General features: G+C 32.9%; 1 protein-coding gene and 1 pseudogene across 1 annotated transcript; one reads left to right on the plus strand and one right to left on the minus strand.

Moving 5' to 3' along the window:
* Positions 1-1,385: 1,385 nt before the first annotated feature.
* On the plus strand, positions 1,386-9,978 carry LOC107003686 (zinc finger BED domain-containing protein DAYSLEEPER-like). Its single transcript, XM_027912703.1, has 5 exons — positions 1,386-1,905; positions 2,020-2,219; positions 9,214-9,342; positions 9,469-9,697; positions 9,881-9,978. The coding sequence occupies exons 1-5, from the start codon at positions 1,386-1,388 to the stop codon at positions 9,976-9,978; spliced, it is 1,176 nt and encodes a 391-aa protein (XP_027768504.1).
* Positions 9,979-15,664: 5,686 nt separating this feature from the next.
* LOC114074712 overlaps positions 15,665-16,069 on the minus strand; it is a 3,087-nt pseudogene continuing 2,682 nt past the window's right edge.

The following is a 16,069-nucleotide window of genomic DNA, read 5'->3' on the forward strand; positions in this document are numbered from 1 at the left end:
GATGGTGCTACGTGGGAGGCCGATGACTAGAGCCGTCAATATGGGCTAAGCCTGTTGGACCGGCCTGGCCTGACCCGATATTTAGTAGGGCTGGGCTAAAATTTTTGGAGCCCATTTAAGAAAAGGGCTTTTTAGCCCGGCCTGAATAAGTCTGATGATTTGTGGGGCTTGAGAAATATCGGTAGGGACGGCCCGTGGGCCAATAAAAATTAATTAAAAAATATAATATAATGTTAAAATTTATAATTAAAAAAAGTCCAAACGCAAAATCTATTTAAAATTTAATTCCCTAAAATATTTAGGGAGTACCGTAGTTTGTTTATTCACCATCAGCAGCCGTCTTCTCTAGTTCTCTTACTAATTTGTTTTTTAAGGAATCACTATTCAAGCTTATTCTCTGGTAAAAACAAGTTACTTTTGCCTCTTTATTTTACAATTCTTTAATTTTGTTCTAATTTAAATTTTTTGTTTTGTATTCGATGTTCATTCTATGTGCTCGATCCACCCTAAACACATAAACAAATTCAAAATTTAACATTATAAGCTCTTACAATAATCTAAGTTAATATTGCAATAGCAATCGCATTTATAGTCGAACATAATTTGTTACGTAAAAATTATTTGATATATATAGACTAGATCTATCACTATCTAAATGATGTGAATTATTTTTTTTTTTTGAATTTTCTTTTATTATATATTGTGTTTCTATGAAGAATTATCTGTCACATTTTACATGTCAACGTACTGTAAATTTATTATATTACTTGTTTCCAGTATCATTATATGGATCTAAATACAACAAATTTCTCTCCTTTCTTCTTTAATTCCTATTGTCATACATTAAAATAATCATTATTTTTATCTTAATTAAATAGGTTAATCTAAAACGGAATTATAAATAGATACCTACCGGCTACCTGAATGCATACATATGCTATAGATTAAAATGTAAAACTTGGTCATCTACTCATCTATAAATATACTACCATTCAGTTGATCTAATTTTTGAGTTAAGAGTTTCGAAAAATAGTTAAGATAAAAATAGAACATGTTATTTAGTTGTTCATTTGGCTAATATTTTTTATTATCTTTTTATTTTATGTTATCACAGCAAAATAGAAAAATTAATGGATGACACAAATATTATACGTGAAGATACCATGGAGGAAACTGAGCCGGTAGAAGGAGAACCAAAGCAAAAAAAAACCAAACCAACAACATCAGATGTGTGGAAATATTTCACAAACATTGGCTAAGGGGAAGATGGAAGTGAAAGAGCAAAATGTATTGGCTGTAAAATTTCAATTTTTAAAGTTGGTACAACTCTCAAAGGTACAAATTATGGGACATCACATTTACTTCGTCATACTGGGGTATGCCCAATGCTTAAATTTCATGATCTGGGTCATATGTTCATCAATCAAGAAGGCAAATTACAGTCTAGAAAAGTTGATCAACAAATACAGCGTGAAATGCTTTCAGAAGCTATTATTAAGCATAATTTGTCATATTCTTTTGTTGAATATGATGGAATTAGGAATTGGATAAATTATATAAGTCCAGATGTTGTGATGCCTTGTAGAAACACAGAAGTTGCAGATATAAGAAAAATGCATATTAGAGAGAAGGAGAAATTGAAACAAGAATTGGCTAAAATTTCTAACAGAGTATGTTTGACTTCTGATTGTTGGACATCATCTACTTCTGAGGGTTACATTTGTTTAACGGCTCAATTTGTTGATGAAAGTTGGAGGTTGAATTGTAAAATTCTAAACTTTTGTCGTATGTATCCTCCTCACACTGGAGTTGAAATGGCTGCTGTTATATACGACTGCTTGAAAGAATGGAATATAGATAAGAAGGTATTTTCTATTACTTTGGATAATGTCACTGCCAATGATAGTCTGCAAACTATTTTAAAAGGGCATCTAAATTTGTAAAATAGTTTGGTATGTGATGGTGAGTTCTTTCACGTGCGTTGTTCTGCTTATATTTTGAATTCGATTGTTCAAGAAGGGTTAAAAGCAGCTACTAATTCCTTGATTGCAATTAGGGAAAGTGTTAAGCATGTTAGAGGATCAGATGGGAGAATGCAAAAGTTTGAACAATGTGTTAAGCAAGTTGGAATTGAAACTAATCTTGGTTTACGTTTAGATGTAGTTACTAGATGGAACTCCACATATTTGATGCTTGAACGTGCTCTCCCATATGAAAAGGTTTTTTCTAGTCTACATTTACATGATAGAAATTATATTCACTGTCCTACATTTGATCAATGGAGAAGGGCTGAAAAAATATGTGAAGTCTTGGAGCCATTTCATGAGATAACAAATTTGATTTCTGGTTCAAGTTATCCAACCGCTTGTTGGGTTTTAGCAAGTGTGAATGGGAAAAGAAAAGAGAGAATATGAAAAGTGAGGAAACTACTTTGGAGGGAAAATGAAAAGTCATTTGCAAAGTGCAAATGAAAAGTCATTTCTCCCATATCGGCAAAAGAAATGGAAATTGTTGTCCTTATAGAAGGAAACACTTCCATTACTTCTTAAAGAGCTAAGAAGAAGATGCCCCCTCGCGCCGTCGTCGCTCGGCTTTGGCTTTGGCTGATTGATTGATAAATTTTTTGGACAAAATTCATTTAATCAGTTTTTGTTAAATCAAATAAATCCTGTTAGTATTATCTCTTATAAATTTGCGGGTAACGGTAACATTCCGAAAAGTCGTTACTTTTCCGAAAAGTCGTTACTTTTCAAAAAGTAGTTATTTTCCTAACAGACACATTTTTTCGAAAAGATGTTATTTTTCCAAAAGACACAACTTTTTGGAATAAACGGGTCTGAACAGATTTGATTGAACAGACACATTTCTTGCTGAAAATGGCTATAAAAGAAAGTCAATTTTCGACTTTTCAAACACTGAAAATTTTTCTTTCTCTGCATTTATTTTTCTCTGAAATAAAATCAAAGTGTCGATCGACTGAGTCTGTGTGACTTGTTGCTGTTCTTAAGTTCGTTGAAGTTAAAGAAGTTTGAGGTACCGCTATTTCTTTAACAGGTTTAATCCGTTTTATCTTGGGAGAAATTAATCCATACCCTTGGGTACAGTGAGGGGATTAAATTTCTTAAGGACACACAGTAGTTTCTGTGGACTCGGATTAATTCTTGTTTTTTATATTTTTTCTGCTTCATCTTATTTCTGTTTCTGTTTATTAACCTTGTAAATACAGGTTATTGTAAGAATAACAATCTTAAGAAATTTAACAGTTTCTGTATTTGAGGTTTCTGGAGATTAAAACCTTTATGGTTTTCTACTCTGCTTGAATTTTTAAAATTCATTCGATTAACGATTAAAAGAACATAAAAACTTTATCGTTAAATCAGAAACAATTTGTGTAAAGATTTATTCTTTACTGTTAGTATTTCATATACTTAATTTATCTGCCATTTGTGACAGAAAAAAATGACTAATTCAAGTAAAACAAATGCTGGAACAGTAAGTACTGCAACAACAACGGTTGCACATAATCGTTCAAATGCTGCCTTAGCACCGGCTGAGAAACCTGCAAAGTTTTCTGGAGTCGACTTTAAGAGATGGCAGCAAAAGATGTTCTTCTATCTCACTACGTTGAGTCTGCAGAAGTTCATCAATGAGAATGTTCCTGTTATGTCAGATGAAACTCCGGCTGATGAACGATTCTTGGTAACAGAAGCATGGACACACTCAGATTTTTTGTGTAAAAATTATATTTTGAGTGGTCTGCAAGATGATCTGTACAATGTGTACAGCAATGCCAAAACCTCAAAAGAACTCTGGGATGCTTTAGAAAAGAAGTACAAAACAGAAGATGCCGGAATGAAGAAATTCATTGTGGCAAAATTTCTGGACTATAAGATGATAGACAGTAAGACTGTCGTCACCCAAGTTCAAGAATTGCAGGTCATAATCCATGATCTCCTTGCTGAAGGTATAAATTTATTTAATGCCTATGTTAGAAATATTAAGTTTTCCCTTAATACTCACATAACCTTTAATGTAGGATTGATTGTGAATGATGCTTTTCAAGTGGCTGCAATTATTGAAAAGTTACCTCCATTGTGGAAGGACTTTAAAAACTACTTGAAACACAAACGCAAGGAGATGACTGTTGAAGATCTCATAGTAAGGTTGAGAATCGAAGAGGATAATAAGGCTGCAGAAAAGAGGTCACGTGGTAATTCAGCAATATCTGGAGTAAATTTTGTTGAAGAAGATCCCACAAAATTAAAGAAAAGAAAGAAAGCATCTGGTCCAAAAAGCAATCCTCCTAAGAAGAAATTCAATGGAAACTGCTTTAATTGTGGTAAACATGGTCATAGGGCTAATGAATGCCGGGGTCCTAAGAAGGACAAGAAAAAGAAGGATCAAGCAAACTTGGCTGAATCCAAAGGAGAAATGGACGATCTCTGTGCAATGCTTTCAGAATGTAACTTGGTTGGAAATCCAAGAGAATGGTGGATAGATTCTGGTGCCTCATGCCATGTTTGTGCCAACAAAGAATTATTTTCATCATATACTCCAGCACTTACAGATGAAAAATTGTTTATGGCAAACTCCGCTGTTGCAAAGGTGGAAGGAACTGGCAAAGTCCTATTAAAGATGACATCAGGCAAGGTGGTGACTTTGAATAGGGTCTCATATGTTCCAGAATTGAGAAAGAATTTAGTTTCAATTCCAGTTCTGACCAAGAATGGATTTAAATGTGTATTTGTTTCTGATAAAGTAGTAGTAAGCAAAAATGATATGTATGTAGGAAAAGGCTACCTTAGTGATGGCCTTTTCAAACTCAATGTAATTGCAGTTGATATGAATAAAGATTTTGCTTCTTCTTACTTGCTTGAGTCTAAATGTTTATGGCATGAACGTTTGGGACACGTTAATAACAAAACCTTGCGAAAACTGATTAACTTAAATATTTTGCCAAAATTTGAGTGCAATAAATCAAAATGTCAAATTTGTGTTGAATCTAAGTATGCTAAGCATTCTTATAAATCTGTTGAAAGGAATTCAAATCCTTTAGAATTGATTCACACTGATATTTGTGACATGAAGTCAACACCATCACGTGGTGGGAAAAAGTATTTCATAACTTTTATTGACGATTGCACTAGATATTGTTATGTCTATTTGCTAAATAGTAAGGATGAAGCAATAGATGCATTTAGGCAATATAAAACTGAAGTTGAAAATCAGTTAGATAAAAAGATCAAAATGATCAGAAGTGATAGAGGTGGAGAATATGAATCTCCATTTGCAGAAATATGTTTAGAAAATGGAATAATCCATCAAACTACTGCTCCCTACACTCCTCAGTCTAATGGAATTGCAGAAAGAAAAAACCGAACTTTAAAAGAAATGATGAATGCATTACTTATAAGTTCAGGTTTACCACAGAACTTGTGGGGGGAAGCTATCCTTACAGCAAATCAGATACTTAACAGAGTGCCTCACTCAAAGAAAAATGTAATTCCATATGAGAAATGGAAAGGTAGAAAACCCAATTTGAAATATTTCAAAGTTGGGGGGTGTCTAGCCAAAGTCCAAGTTCCTATACCTAAGAGGGTAAAAATAGGACCTAAGACTGTGGATTGTGTATTCATTGGATATGCCACAAACAGTAAGGCATGTCGATTTTTGGTTCATAAGTCCGAACATCCGGATATTCATGATAATACGGTAATGGAATCAGATAGTGCTGAATTTTTTGAACATATCTATCCGTATAAAACTAGACTTGAGTCATCTAGTGGGGGATCTAAACAACCCAGAGAAGAACCAAAAGAGAATGAACAAAATGAAGAAAGTCCAAGACGCAGTAAACGTCAAAAGACATCTACTTCATTTGGATCAGATTTTGTAACATTTCTTCTTGAAAGTGAGCCTCAAACATTCAAGGAAGCAATGTTGTCTAGCGACTCAACCTCTTGGAAGGAGGCTGTTAATAGTGAAATTGAATCAATCTTAAGCAATCATACTTGGGAGTTGGTTGATCTTCCTCCAGGGAACAAACCCTTGGGTTCAAAATGGATCTTTAAAAGGAAGATGAAAGACGATGGAACTATTGACAAATATAAAGCAAGACTTGTTGTCAAAGGTTTTAGACAAAAAGAAGGTCTTGATTATTTTGACACATACTCGCCAGTGACTAGGATTACATCAATTCGGATGTTAATTGCACTAGCTGCAGTATACGGTCTTGAAATTCATCAAATGGATGTGAAAACAGCCTTCTTAAATGGAGAGCTTGAAGAGGAAATTTACATAGAACAGCCTGATGGTTTTGTAGTTCCTGGTAAAGAAAAGAAAGTGTGCAAACTTATTAAATCAATTTATGGGTTAAAACAAGCACCAAAACAATGGCATGCAAAGTTTGATCAAACCATGTTGTCAAATGGATTTAAGATCAATGAATGCGATAAATGTGTTTACATTAAATATACTCCAAATCAGGAAGTTATTTTATGCCTATATGTAGATGATATGCTTATAATGAGCAAAGACATTGCTAATATAAAAGCGACAAAGCGTATGCTTGCTAGTAAGTTTCATATGAATGATTTAGGAGTTGCTGATGTAATATTAGGAATTAAAATTCTTAAAACTCCTAACGGTCTAGCATTGTCTCAAACACATTATATTCAAAAAATACTTGAAAAATTCAAAATTTTGAATTTTAAAAGGGCAAAGACTCCAATTGATGTAAATCTTCATCTTGCAAAGAGTAAAGGTGAAAGTCAGTCTCAATTGGACTATGCTAGCGTATTGGGAAGCTTAATGTATGTCATGAATTGTACACGACCAGACATAGCTTGCGCTATCAGTAAACTGAGTCGATACACAAGTAATCCTAATCATAATCATTGGTTGGCAATGAAAAGAGTTTTGGGATACTTAGATGACACTCAAAACTATGCTTACATTACAACAAATATCCAGCCGTTCTTGAAGGATATAGTGATGCAAATTGGATTACTGGGTCAACTGAAACAAAATCCACAAGTGGATACGTTTTTACTATTGGTGGAGGAGCAATATCTTGGAAATCATCCAAACAAACATGTATAGCTCGCTCTACAATGGAGTCTGAATTCATTGCTTTAGACAAGGCAGGTGAAGAAGTTGAATGGCTCCGTAATTTCTTAGAAGATATTCCATTTTGGCCCAAACCAATGGCTCCTATATGCATACATTGTGATAGTCAAGCTGCAATAGGAAGGGCTGGAAGCATTATGTATAACGGCAAGTCTCGTCACATCAGACGAAGACATAACTCTGTGAGACAACTACTCTCTAGTGGAATTATCACAATTGACTATGTGAAGTCAAAAGATAATGTGTCGGATCCACTTACAAAAGGCCTAAATAGAGAGGGAGTTGAGAAATCATCGACGGGAATGGGACTATGGCCGAGAACAAGTCATCGTGGCGGTAACTCTACCTAGAAGACTGGAGATCCCAAGATCTAGGTTCAAGGAGATAAAACAAAGTCATTGATGACGGTTCAACATTGTCAAAGAAAAAAAATTATTATTATTATTTTATGGTCCATTCTCATGATGAGACAGTGTTTAGTAACAAGGATAAAGACATAAGGACTTTTTAATGGTTTCTAAGTTTGATACAGGGAATATCAAATGGTGTATCTATGGGATAACACATTTAGAAATCACCTATGTAAGTGTGAAGTGTAAGCCGCTTCAAGGAGAATCCGGTAAGGCCAGTTCTTTAAGCACTTACTATCCAAGATGTGTTCATGGCTGAAACGAACAAAACAATGAGAACTAAGAACAGTTCAAGGGTTGATTGTGTGACATATGTTGTCTAGGTATACACCAAAGCTCGACGGTTCAAAGATATCAAATCTACCGATTGACCGAGTATATCCGATATATGTTCACTACGGAAAGTTTAAAGGGAAACCTACTTATCAAGATGCGATTAACCTTTAGCTACAAGATACACAAGTTTTTTCATGCATATGTTTTAACAATAGCCTTCCCCATTCATGTGGGGGATTGTTGGGTTTTAGCAAGTGTGAATGGGAAAAGAAAAGAGAGAATATGAAAAGTGAGGGAACTACTTTGGAGGGAAAAAGAAAAGTCATTTGCAAAGTGCAAATGAAAAGTCATTTCTCCCATATCGGCAAAAGAAATGGAAATTGTTGTCCTTATAGAAGGAAACACTTCCATTACTTCTTAAAGAGCTAAGAAGAAGATGCCCCCTCGCGCCGTCGTCGTCGTCGCTCGCTCGGCTCGGATTTGGCTTTGGCTTTGGCTTTGGATTTGGATTTGGCAAATGATGTGATCGATTGATAAATTTTTTGGACAAAATTTATTTAATCAGTTTTTGTTAAATCAAATAAATCCTGTTAATATTATCTCTTATAAATTTGCGGGTAACGGTAACATTCCGAAAAGTCGTTACTTTTCCGAAAAGTCGTTACTTTCCAAAAAGTAGTTATTTTCCTAACAGACACATTTTTTCGAAAAGTTGTCATTTTTTCCAAAAGACACAACTTTCTGGAATAAACGGGTCTGAACGCATTTCTCTGAACAGACACGTTTCTTGCTGAAAATGGCTATAAAAGGAAGTCAATTTTCGATTTTTCAAACACTGAAAATTTTTCTTTCTCTGCATTTATTTTTCTCTCAAATAAAATCAAAGTGTCGATCGACTGAGTCTGTGTGACTTGTTGCTGTTCTTAAGTTCGTTGAAGTTAAAGAAGTTTGAGGTACCGCTATTTCTTTAACAGGTTTAATCCGTTTTATCTTGGGAGAAATTAATCCATAACCTTGGGTACAGTGAGGGGATTAAATTTCTTAAGGACACACAGTAGTTTCTGTAGACTCGGATTAATTCTTGTATTTTATATTTTTTCTGCTTCATCTTATTTTTGTTTCTGTTTATTAACCTTATAAATACAGGTTATTGTAAGAATAACACCTCTAACTTGTATTTTATGCAAATTTGGAGAATTGAATGCATGCTCAAAGAGAAGTTGAATAATGAAGATAAAGTTATTGAGGATATGGCTTCAAAGATGCATGTGAAGTTTGAAAAATACTGGAAGCAATATAGTGTAGTACTTGCATTTGGAGCAGTTCTTGACCCCCGCATGAAATTACAGTTTTAAGTTTTTGTTATTCTAAGTTGGATTCTATTTCCGCACAAAAAAAGATCTCACTTGTGAAGAATAAATTGTATGAGCTTTTCGATGATTATACAGAAAAGCAAAATGTTGCTAGAGATTCTACAACTATTCGGACTACACCAAGTGTTGCTAGGAGGAAATCCAAAGTATTTAATGTAAGTAATTTCCATCTTGTTAAAAATTGAATATATTTCTATCCATATCAAATATTTTTTCTTTGTATATCACTGTCTTTATTAGTCTTGCATGTATTGACTATTGTCATATTTTTAACTTCATAGGAATTTAAAGCATTTGAGAATGAAACTGTCTCTAGCGATGGAAAGTCAAAATTAGATCTTTACTTAGAAGAACCAAAGCTTGAGTATGAAAAGTTTCAAGATATGGATGTTTTCATGTATTGGAAGGATTGCTCTAACAGATATCCAGAACTTTCAGTAATGGCCCGTGATGTACTTAGTATTCCTATTACCACTGTATCATCAGAATCGTCATTCAGTATTGGTGGACGTATTCTCACTAAATATAGAAGTTGCATCCATCATCAAAAATGTCCAAACACTTGTTGCTACTCGAAATTGGTTACATGGTTTTTCTCAAACTGGTAATATATTTTGGGCACATTTAAATATTATAATTCTCAATTTAGTTATTCTTTAATATTTAACTAATTAAACCGCATGTAAATTGCAGATGAAAATGAAGATGTTAAGACAACCTTCCCACAAGTTGATTCAGATATGCTTGATGAAGATGATCATGAAGTGTTAGATACGCCATATGTTTCATGATTTTATTAAAGAGTATTTTTACTTTTTTATGGTTGGAATATTGTTACATTCTTTGTGTTTTATTGTGATCATTGCAAAACAATTAGTTTAATATTTCTATTTATATATTTATATTTTTACTTGAAAAAATTTAATAAATATTATAAAGATAATTTTATTTGTGGATTTGATTTAACAAGTAGTAACATCAACCTCGTGTAATAGTTTTTTGTCGATATTTATGATAACATTTCTAAATTATAATTTATAATTTAATTTAAGAATTATAAAAAAAAATAATTTTTAAAAAAGTGGGCTGGCCCGGCAAGCCTGTAGCCCACGTACTTGTGGGTTGGGCCAGCCATTTTTTGGCCCACACCAAAAATGGGCTAGCCCGGCCTGACCCGTAAAATTTCAAAGCCTGTATGGGTTAGCCCGGATGGGGTGGGCTAGCCCATATTGACGGCTCTACCGATGACGATATGTGATCCTGCTACCCTCATCTTTTTAGCTCTTGAGGTTAGACTTCATACTCTTAAGTCTAAGTTTCCTGATCTCTCCACTCTTTGTTGCTACTGCTTGTTTGTGAATAGTAATTATGTTATGATCTGACTGGCATTACACTAGATTGTTAGTAGTGTCATTTTGGGACGAATGTTGCTAAGGGGGGGGGGATAATGTAACAACCCTAAAAACGGCTATGCTAAATAAAGCTTAATCTGTCTAGAATGCCTACGATTAGACCGGGTTCACACGAATTGATGCGCGTAGATTCAGACCTCTCAACCTTTGTGACAGCCAGCTAACTAACTTGGGGAGTTAGTTGAGCTAGGAAAGGTTGGTACAGCCATGTAGGGCTCCCGAATATCAAGATTTACCCGAATGAGTCTTTACTGGATTTAAAAAGGGGAAATCTTAAGTTTGGAGGGTCTAGGGGTAAAATGGTCTTTTTTCAGGCTAAGGGTAGTATCGTAATTACCCTAAATATGTAATTAATTATTTAATTAATAATGTGGAGGGGTATTTTGGGGGTAGAGACACAAAAATTGGCTCTTAGAGTGAAGTCTTGCTCCACCTGGGTTTGAACCTAGGTGGAAGCAATGATTTAAATTGTTTTTTTTATTTAAGTTGGTAAATTAATGTAATAAATTAATATTTATCCTGACGTCGAGCTTTCATCCGGATTTGGTAGGCCTTCATGCTTTCGAGGATGTCTATCATTATTATCTAGCTTAGATGTAGGCAATAGCTAGTGGAGTATCTTCCACTAGTGTTTCTTTCCACTTTGTTCAGACTTTGTATTGATGTCGTTTTGGCAAAAATATGTTTAATAAATTTATGATCTGATTCTTTCATTTGATTATCTCTTTATTAGATGGTTGATTTGTGAACGCCTATGATGTTAAGTAGTATGTATAAATGTATGTTATGAAACAAAAAGTTTCAAATTTTCCGCTAAAATTAACCTAAATGAAGTAAGTATGACGCATGTAGGCTTGTTTGTGACCTCTATGAGGTCAACGACGCCGGTATTGTCTGGGGTCTAGATTGCGATCGTGACTATATACTCCAAGTGACACTACCACACTTAAGGTTCCAAATAGATCATAACTTAAATAAACTAACCACATTTATACTACATATACACATATCACAAAATTGAGCATAACATATTTCACCATACATATTTTATCCGAAGTAGTTGGATCTCTCATGGGACCCAAAGTCAAACTGTTAGCATGCCGAAACGTGGCAATCTGATCTAATTTTTAAGACGGAATGTGGCAATCGATCCAAGTTAGAGTGTCGGAACGTGGCAGCCGATCCAAGTTAATATGATGGAATATGGCAATCCAATTCAAGTTAGAGTTCCAGAACGTGGCAGGCGATCCAAATCACACATCACAATAACACATCAAGATCACACATTTAAGTCATGATTTCACCATATCGACATCCACATATCTCTTTTTAACCGTTAAGACCATTGTTGCAACATGCATACATATACAAGTATCACAACAAAGTAAGAACTTGTATATCATACCATCACAGAATCATAGACATCACTTAGTCGCATACTCAATTACATATATATGGGTTCTCTCGATTTCTCCTTACGGAATTACACAAGTCCAAATGCTAATTCTTCATCACATGGTTCCGTTACTAGTTTTCTTAACCGTGACAACAACTTTTTATCACAATTATACCATAGCCATGAACACAAATAAGAACCTCGATCAGTTACTATCTCAACACAACACTAAACCCATAAGCATTGAATTATAGTAACTTTCCACGGAATTTACTTGGTGCACGAAGGTCTAAGCATACCTCATACTGTTAAATTAAAATATTACATGGCAAGCATGAATTTTAAATACTCAACATAAAAACCTAACCTACGTGGGCGCCAAGCAATTTGTACGGAGTTTTGATTTCGTTTCCAACTTTTCCAGATTCGCTACGGTCAATTTGGCCAAGATTTCGCGAGCTTCAGTTATCCCCATGCTAGAAAGTTCCCTCTCCTTATTTTCCCTACTTGAAATAATTTTATAGGGGTTTATATGATAATTTACGACTTATTAGGGTATTTTAGAAAGATGGAAAAATAAGAATTTCTCGTAAACTCGGATTCTGCCTCGCCAATCCCGATGGCGGCGCCGCACCAACGACATATGTCTCGTTGTAGCGGGACAGTGACCTGATTTTTTCCAAATTTTTCTATTCTCCAATAACGATGGTTCAGATCGTTACAATGAATTAGTTTTTTGTGGATTTTTAAAAAATATTTTGCATTGTTTTGATTAAAATTTCAGCCAAAATCTACCTAAATATGTTATGTTTTTCTATAATATAGTTATGATCCATAAAATAAAAATAATTTAATGTAATATAGATTCTTAATTATTATTTTGGTGTGATTTTTTTCATTAAATATTCACATAAGTATTTGTGGATCTTAAAGTTCATAAAAAAGTTTCCAATTTCATAAGAGCTTAATTATTATCCACCCACGAATATTACACGGTCACCTCATTTTTAGAAATATTTATTTTTTCCTATTAATATGTGCACATATTGTTAAAAAAGAGTATTATATATAACTTGGATTCTAAATTAATTATACAATTTTGTTTAGGATTCTTACTTGGTTTACCAAAAATAAAAAGGATTCTTTCACGCTTTCTTCTCATTATTTTCACACTCCTCTCTCCCGCCACTTAAGCAACTCACGTACACCAGAAGCAATTTGAGACAATCAATGAAAAATTATTAGAAATACTTATTTCTCTTCTCTTAATTCAACTATTATATTGTCACATCTAATGATTAATGATTTTTTGTCTTTTTTATAAACTCATTTTACAGAGCTTTTAACGATATAATCTATCAACGTTTCTCTTTACGCATTTTATTGTATATTTATAAGTTATGATGTTTAGTCTTTTAGCAACATACTCTACTTTCCAAATCTCTAAAGTGCTCGGAGATATGAAGTTAGAGTTTAAGTCTTCACGCCTCACGTAGATTCAAAAATATTATAATCGATTCTAGCATTATATTGACATTTCTCCTTGATGAAATTTTCAAGAAACTGGAATCGACTTTGTTGGAAATGATTAAAGGTAAAATTAAATTATTTTATCATTTTAAGTATACGCTTTTAGTTATCTAGTTATTATATTTTTTCCCGATCGGAAACAAAAAAAAATCCTCGAATGAGCTTTCCATATGTTACGGGACTAAAAATATTGTCAAGTTTCTTAAGATTGTAATGTTGATATCGAATTGTTATATATGAATACATTTTTCAAAATTGGATAAAGATATGACTTGTTTGATAATTGATATTTTTTTTTTTGGGGGGGGGGGGGCTNTATGAAAACTTGGCATGGAAGAATATCCTTATTGGAAATGATATTGCGAATAAAACAACTTGGCACTGATGAATTTCTTATTGGATATGATATTGTGAATCAGAAACTCTGTTTCTTAACTACTAATTGTGTCAAACACTGATTAAATTTGATTATAATTTCATATTTTTAATTAATTAAGCACAACTATTTAATGAAATTTGGCTTTTAATTTTATTGTATTTGAAATAATTTATTTTTATAAAATGCATAATATTTTTAAGTTATTTTCTAATATTCTTGTCACTTTTATTATTTTTAAATAACGTGTATGTTTTTATATAATTATTATACATTTTATGAATATTCAAAAATTGTCTCCAAAAAGATTTTGTTTTACTCGTACATTCTCTTAAATTAGTATTAGTTAGTTAGTAAATTATATTTTTGAATTAATTAATTTTTTTAATTACTTTTTATAAATGAGTAATTTATTTCATTTTGTTAAGATTAAGAAGTTTATTGATTAATCTTGTTTAAATCTTAGCCGAATTTATTAAATTAATTTGATTCGGATACATTCTTAATTACAATTGGCCATAATTGAAAATCATTTGGTTATGTCATAATTTCAAATCTAAACAATTTATTGTAAATCTAACTATTTTGCTACCTCGCTTGAAACTCAACCTTCAGACCAAATTTGGGCAAACCCAGCCGACCAAATTCATTTTCACTAGCCTAACGCAACCCACCAATAATTGAACGGCTAAGGTGTCTACAACATTCAAACATACCATGCATTCAACAATGATATAATACGATACATGACGAACAACTAGAGCCCAGTATAGTACCTTCGTCGACTTCTTCCCAACGACCTCGATAGTACAAGCTCCAGAAGTGTGTCCTCTCCTCACCCTTACCCGTTTATATAAGAATAAGCTAGGTGGAGGCCAAGATCAGATGACTATGTTCATTAATATATTCCAATTTGTTGATAGTCTCGGTATATTCTTTGTCCTTCAAAAATAATTCAAATTTTGACATTGGGAATTCACCCTATCCTTATACGATGATTCCCCTTGATGCGTTCTATATAAACCCTTTTCATTCCCTTTATTGAGAAAGGTTGGAGATACTGATTGTATTAGAAAAAGCATGATAGTTTTTCTAGTTTTCTTTGTCATTTGTTTCCTCTGTCATATTTTCTAGTTCTCATATTCGTTACTGCATCTGTTTTCTAGTTGCTTGCTCATTTACTATGGTTTTACTCCTTGTTCGTTTTTGTAGCTTTCACTGTTGCTTTAATAATATAGTTAATTTTTCACTCTGTGTTCTTGGTAGTATTACCTTTTATTTTATTATTCGATTTTTCAGTTTTCTTGATCAATTGCAATGTCTATTTTTGTTAGGGATTTGCCTAATTTTCTTATCATAATTAAGGTTTATTTTTTCTAAAAGAAAAGGCAATATACCATAAATGTTTTAACTTTTCCTCAAAATAAAATATAATTTTCTTTCATATTTGATTTTTCATTTCTTTAGAGGAAAAGTTATGAAATATATAAATTGAAGATCTTATTCTCATAGCAAAATACAATAGCGTCCACCATGTAGTCATTGAAGAGTTTTGTTTGGAGAGATTTATTCTCTTAACTATTTTGGTATTTTTCATTTGTATTAGTTTTCATATAATATAAACGCAAAACGAACATTTGATCTGTCTAACTCAGTGGAAGACTTAAACATAAGAAATAAAACTCATGCAATAACTTATAAAATAATATCTTAACACAAATGGCAATTCAAGTCTTAAACTAATACAACCGAAATAAATAATACTATAAAGCATGGAAAAAGGATCCCTCTGGAAAATAAGGAGGTTCACCAACTGATTGCAAGTGCTCAACTGGAGCAACGACACGCTGGATGTTGATCCTGATTACCTGTATTATAAGACGATGTAGTTCAACTGACATTAGTACATTAAATATAAGACGGATTTGATTGTTAAAATTAAAGACTCTTAAGATTGTGCTGGTATGAATTATAATTTTCTAACTTTAATATAGCTAATTGCTAAATTCTGTGGAATGTCAAAGAGTTGACTAGATTATAACTAATGATACCTATCTAGCAATCAACTATTACAAATCATTTTTTTTCAATTTCTAACACGTAATGCACTAAAATCAATCTAATACTTTAGCTCAACAAAATTAATTTTATATATATATATATATATA

Source organism: Solanum pennellii, chromosome 11 (assembly GCF_001406875.1).
Source record: "Solanum pennellii chromosome 11, SPENNV200".
Taxonomy (NCBI): domain Eukaryota; kingdom Viridiplantae; phylum Streptophyta; class Magnoliopsida; order Solanales; family Solanaceae; genus Solanum; species Solanum pennellii.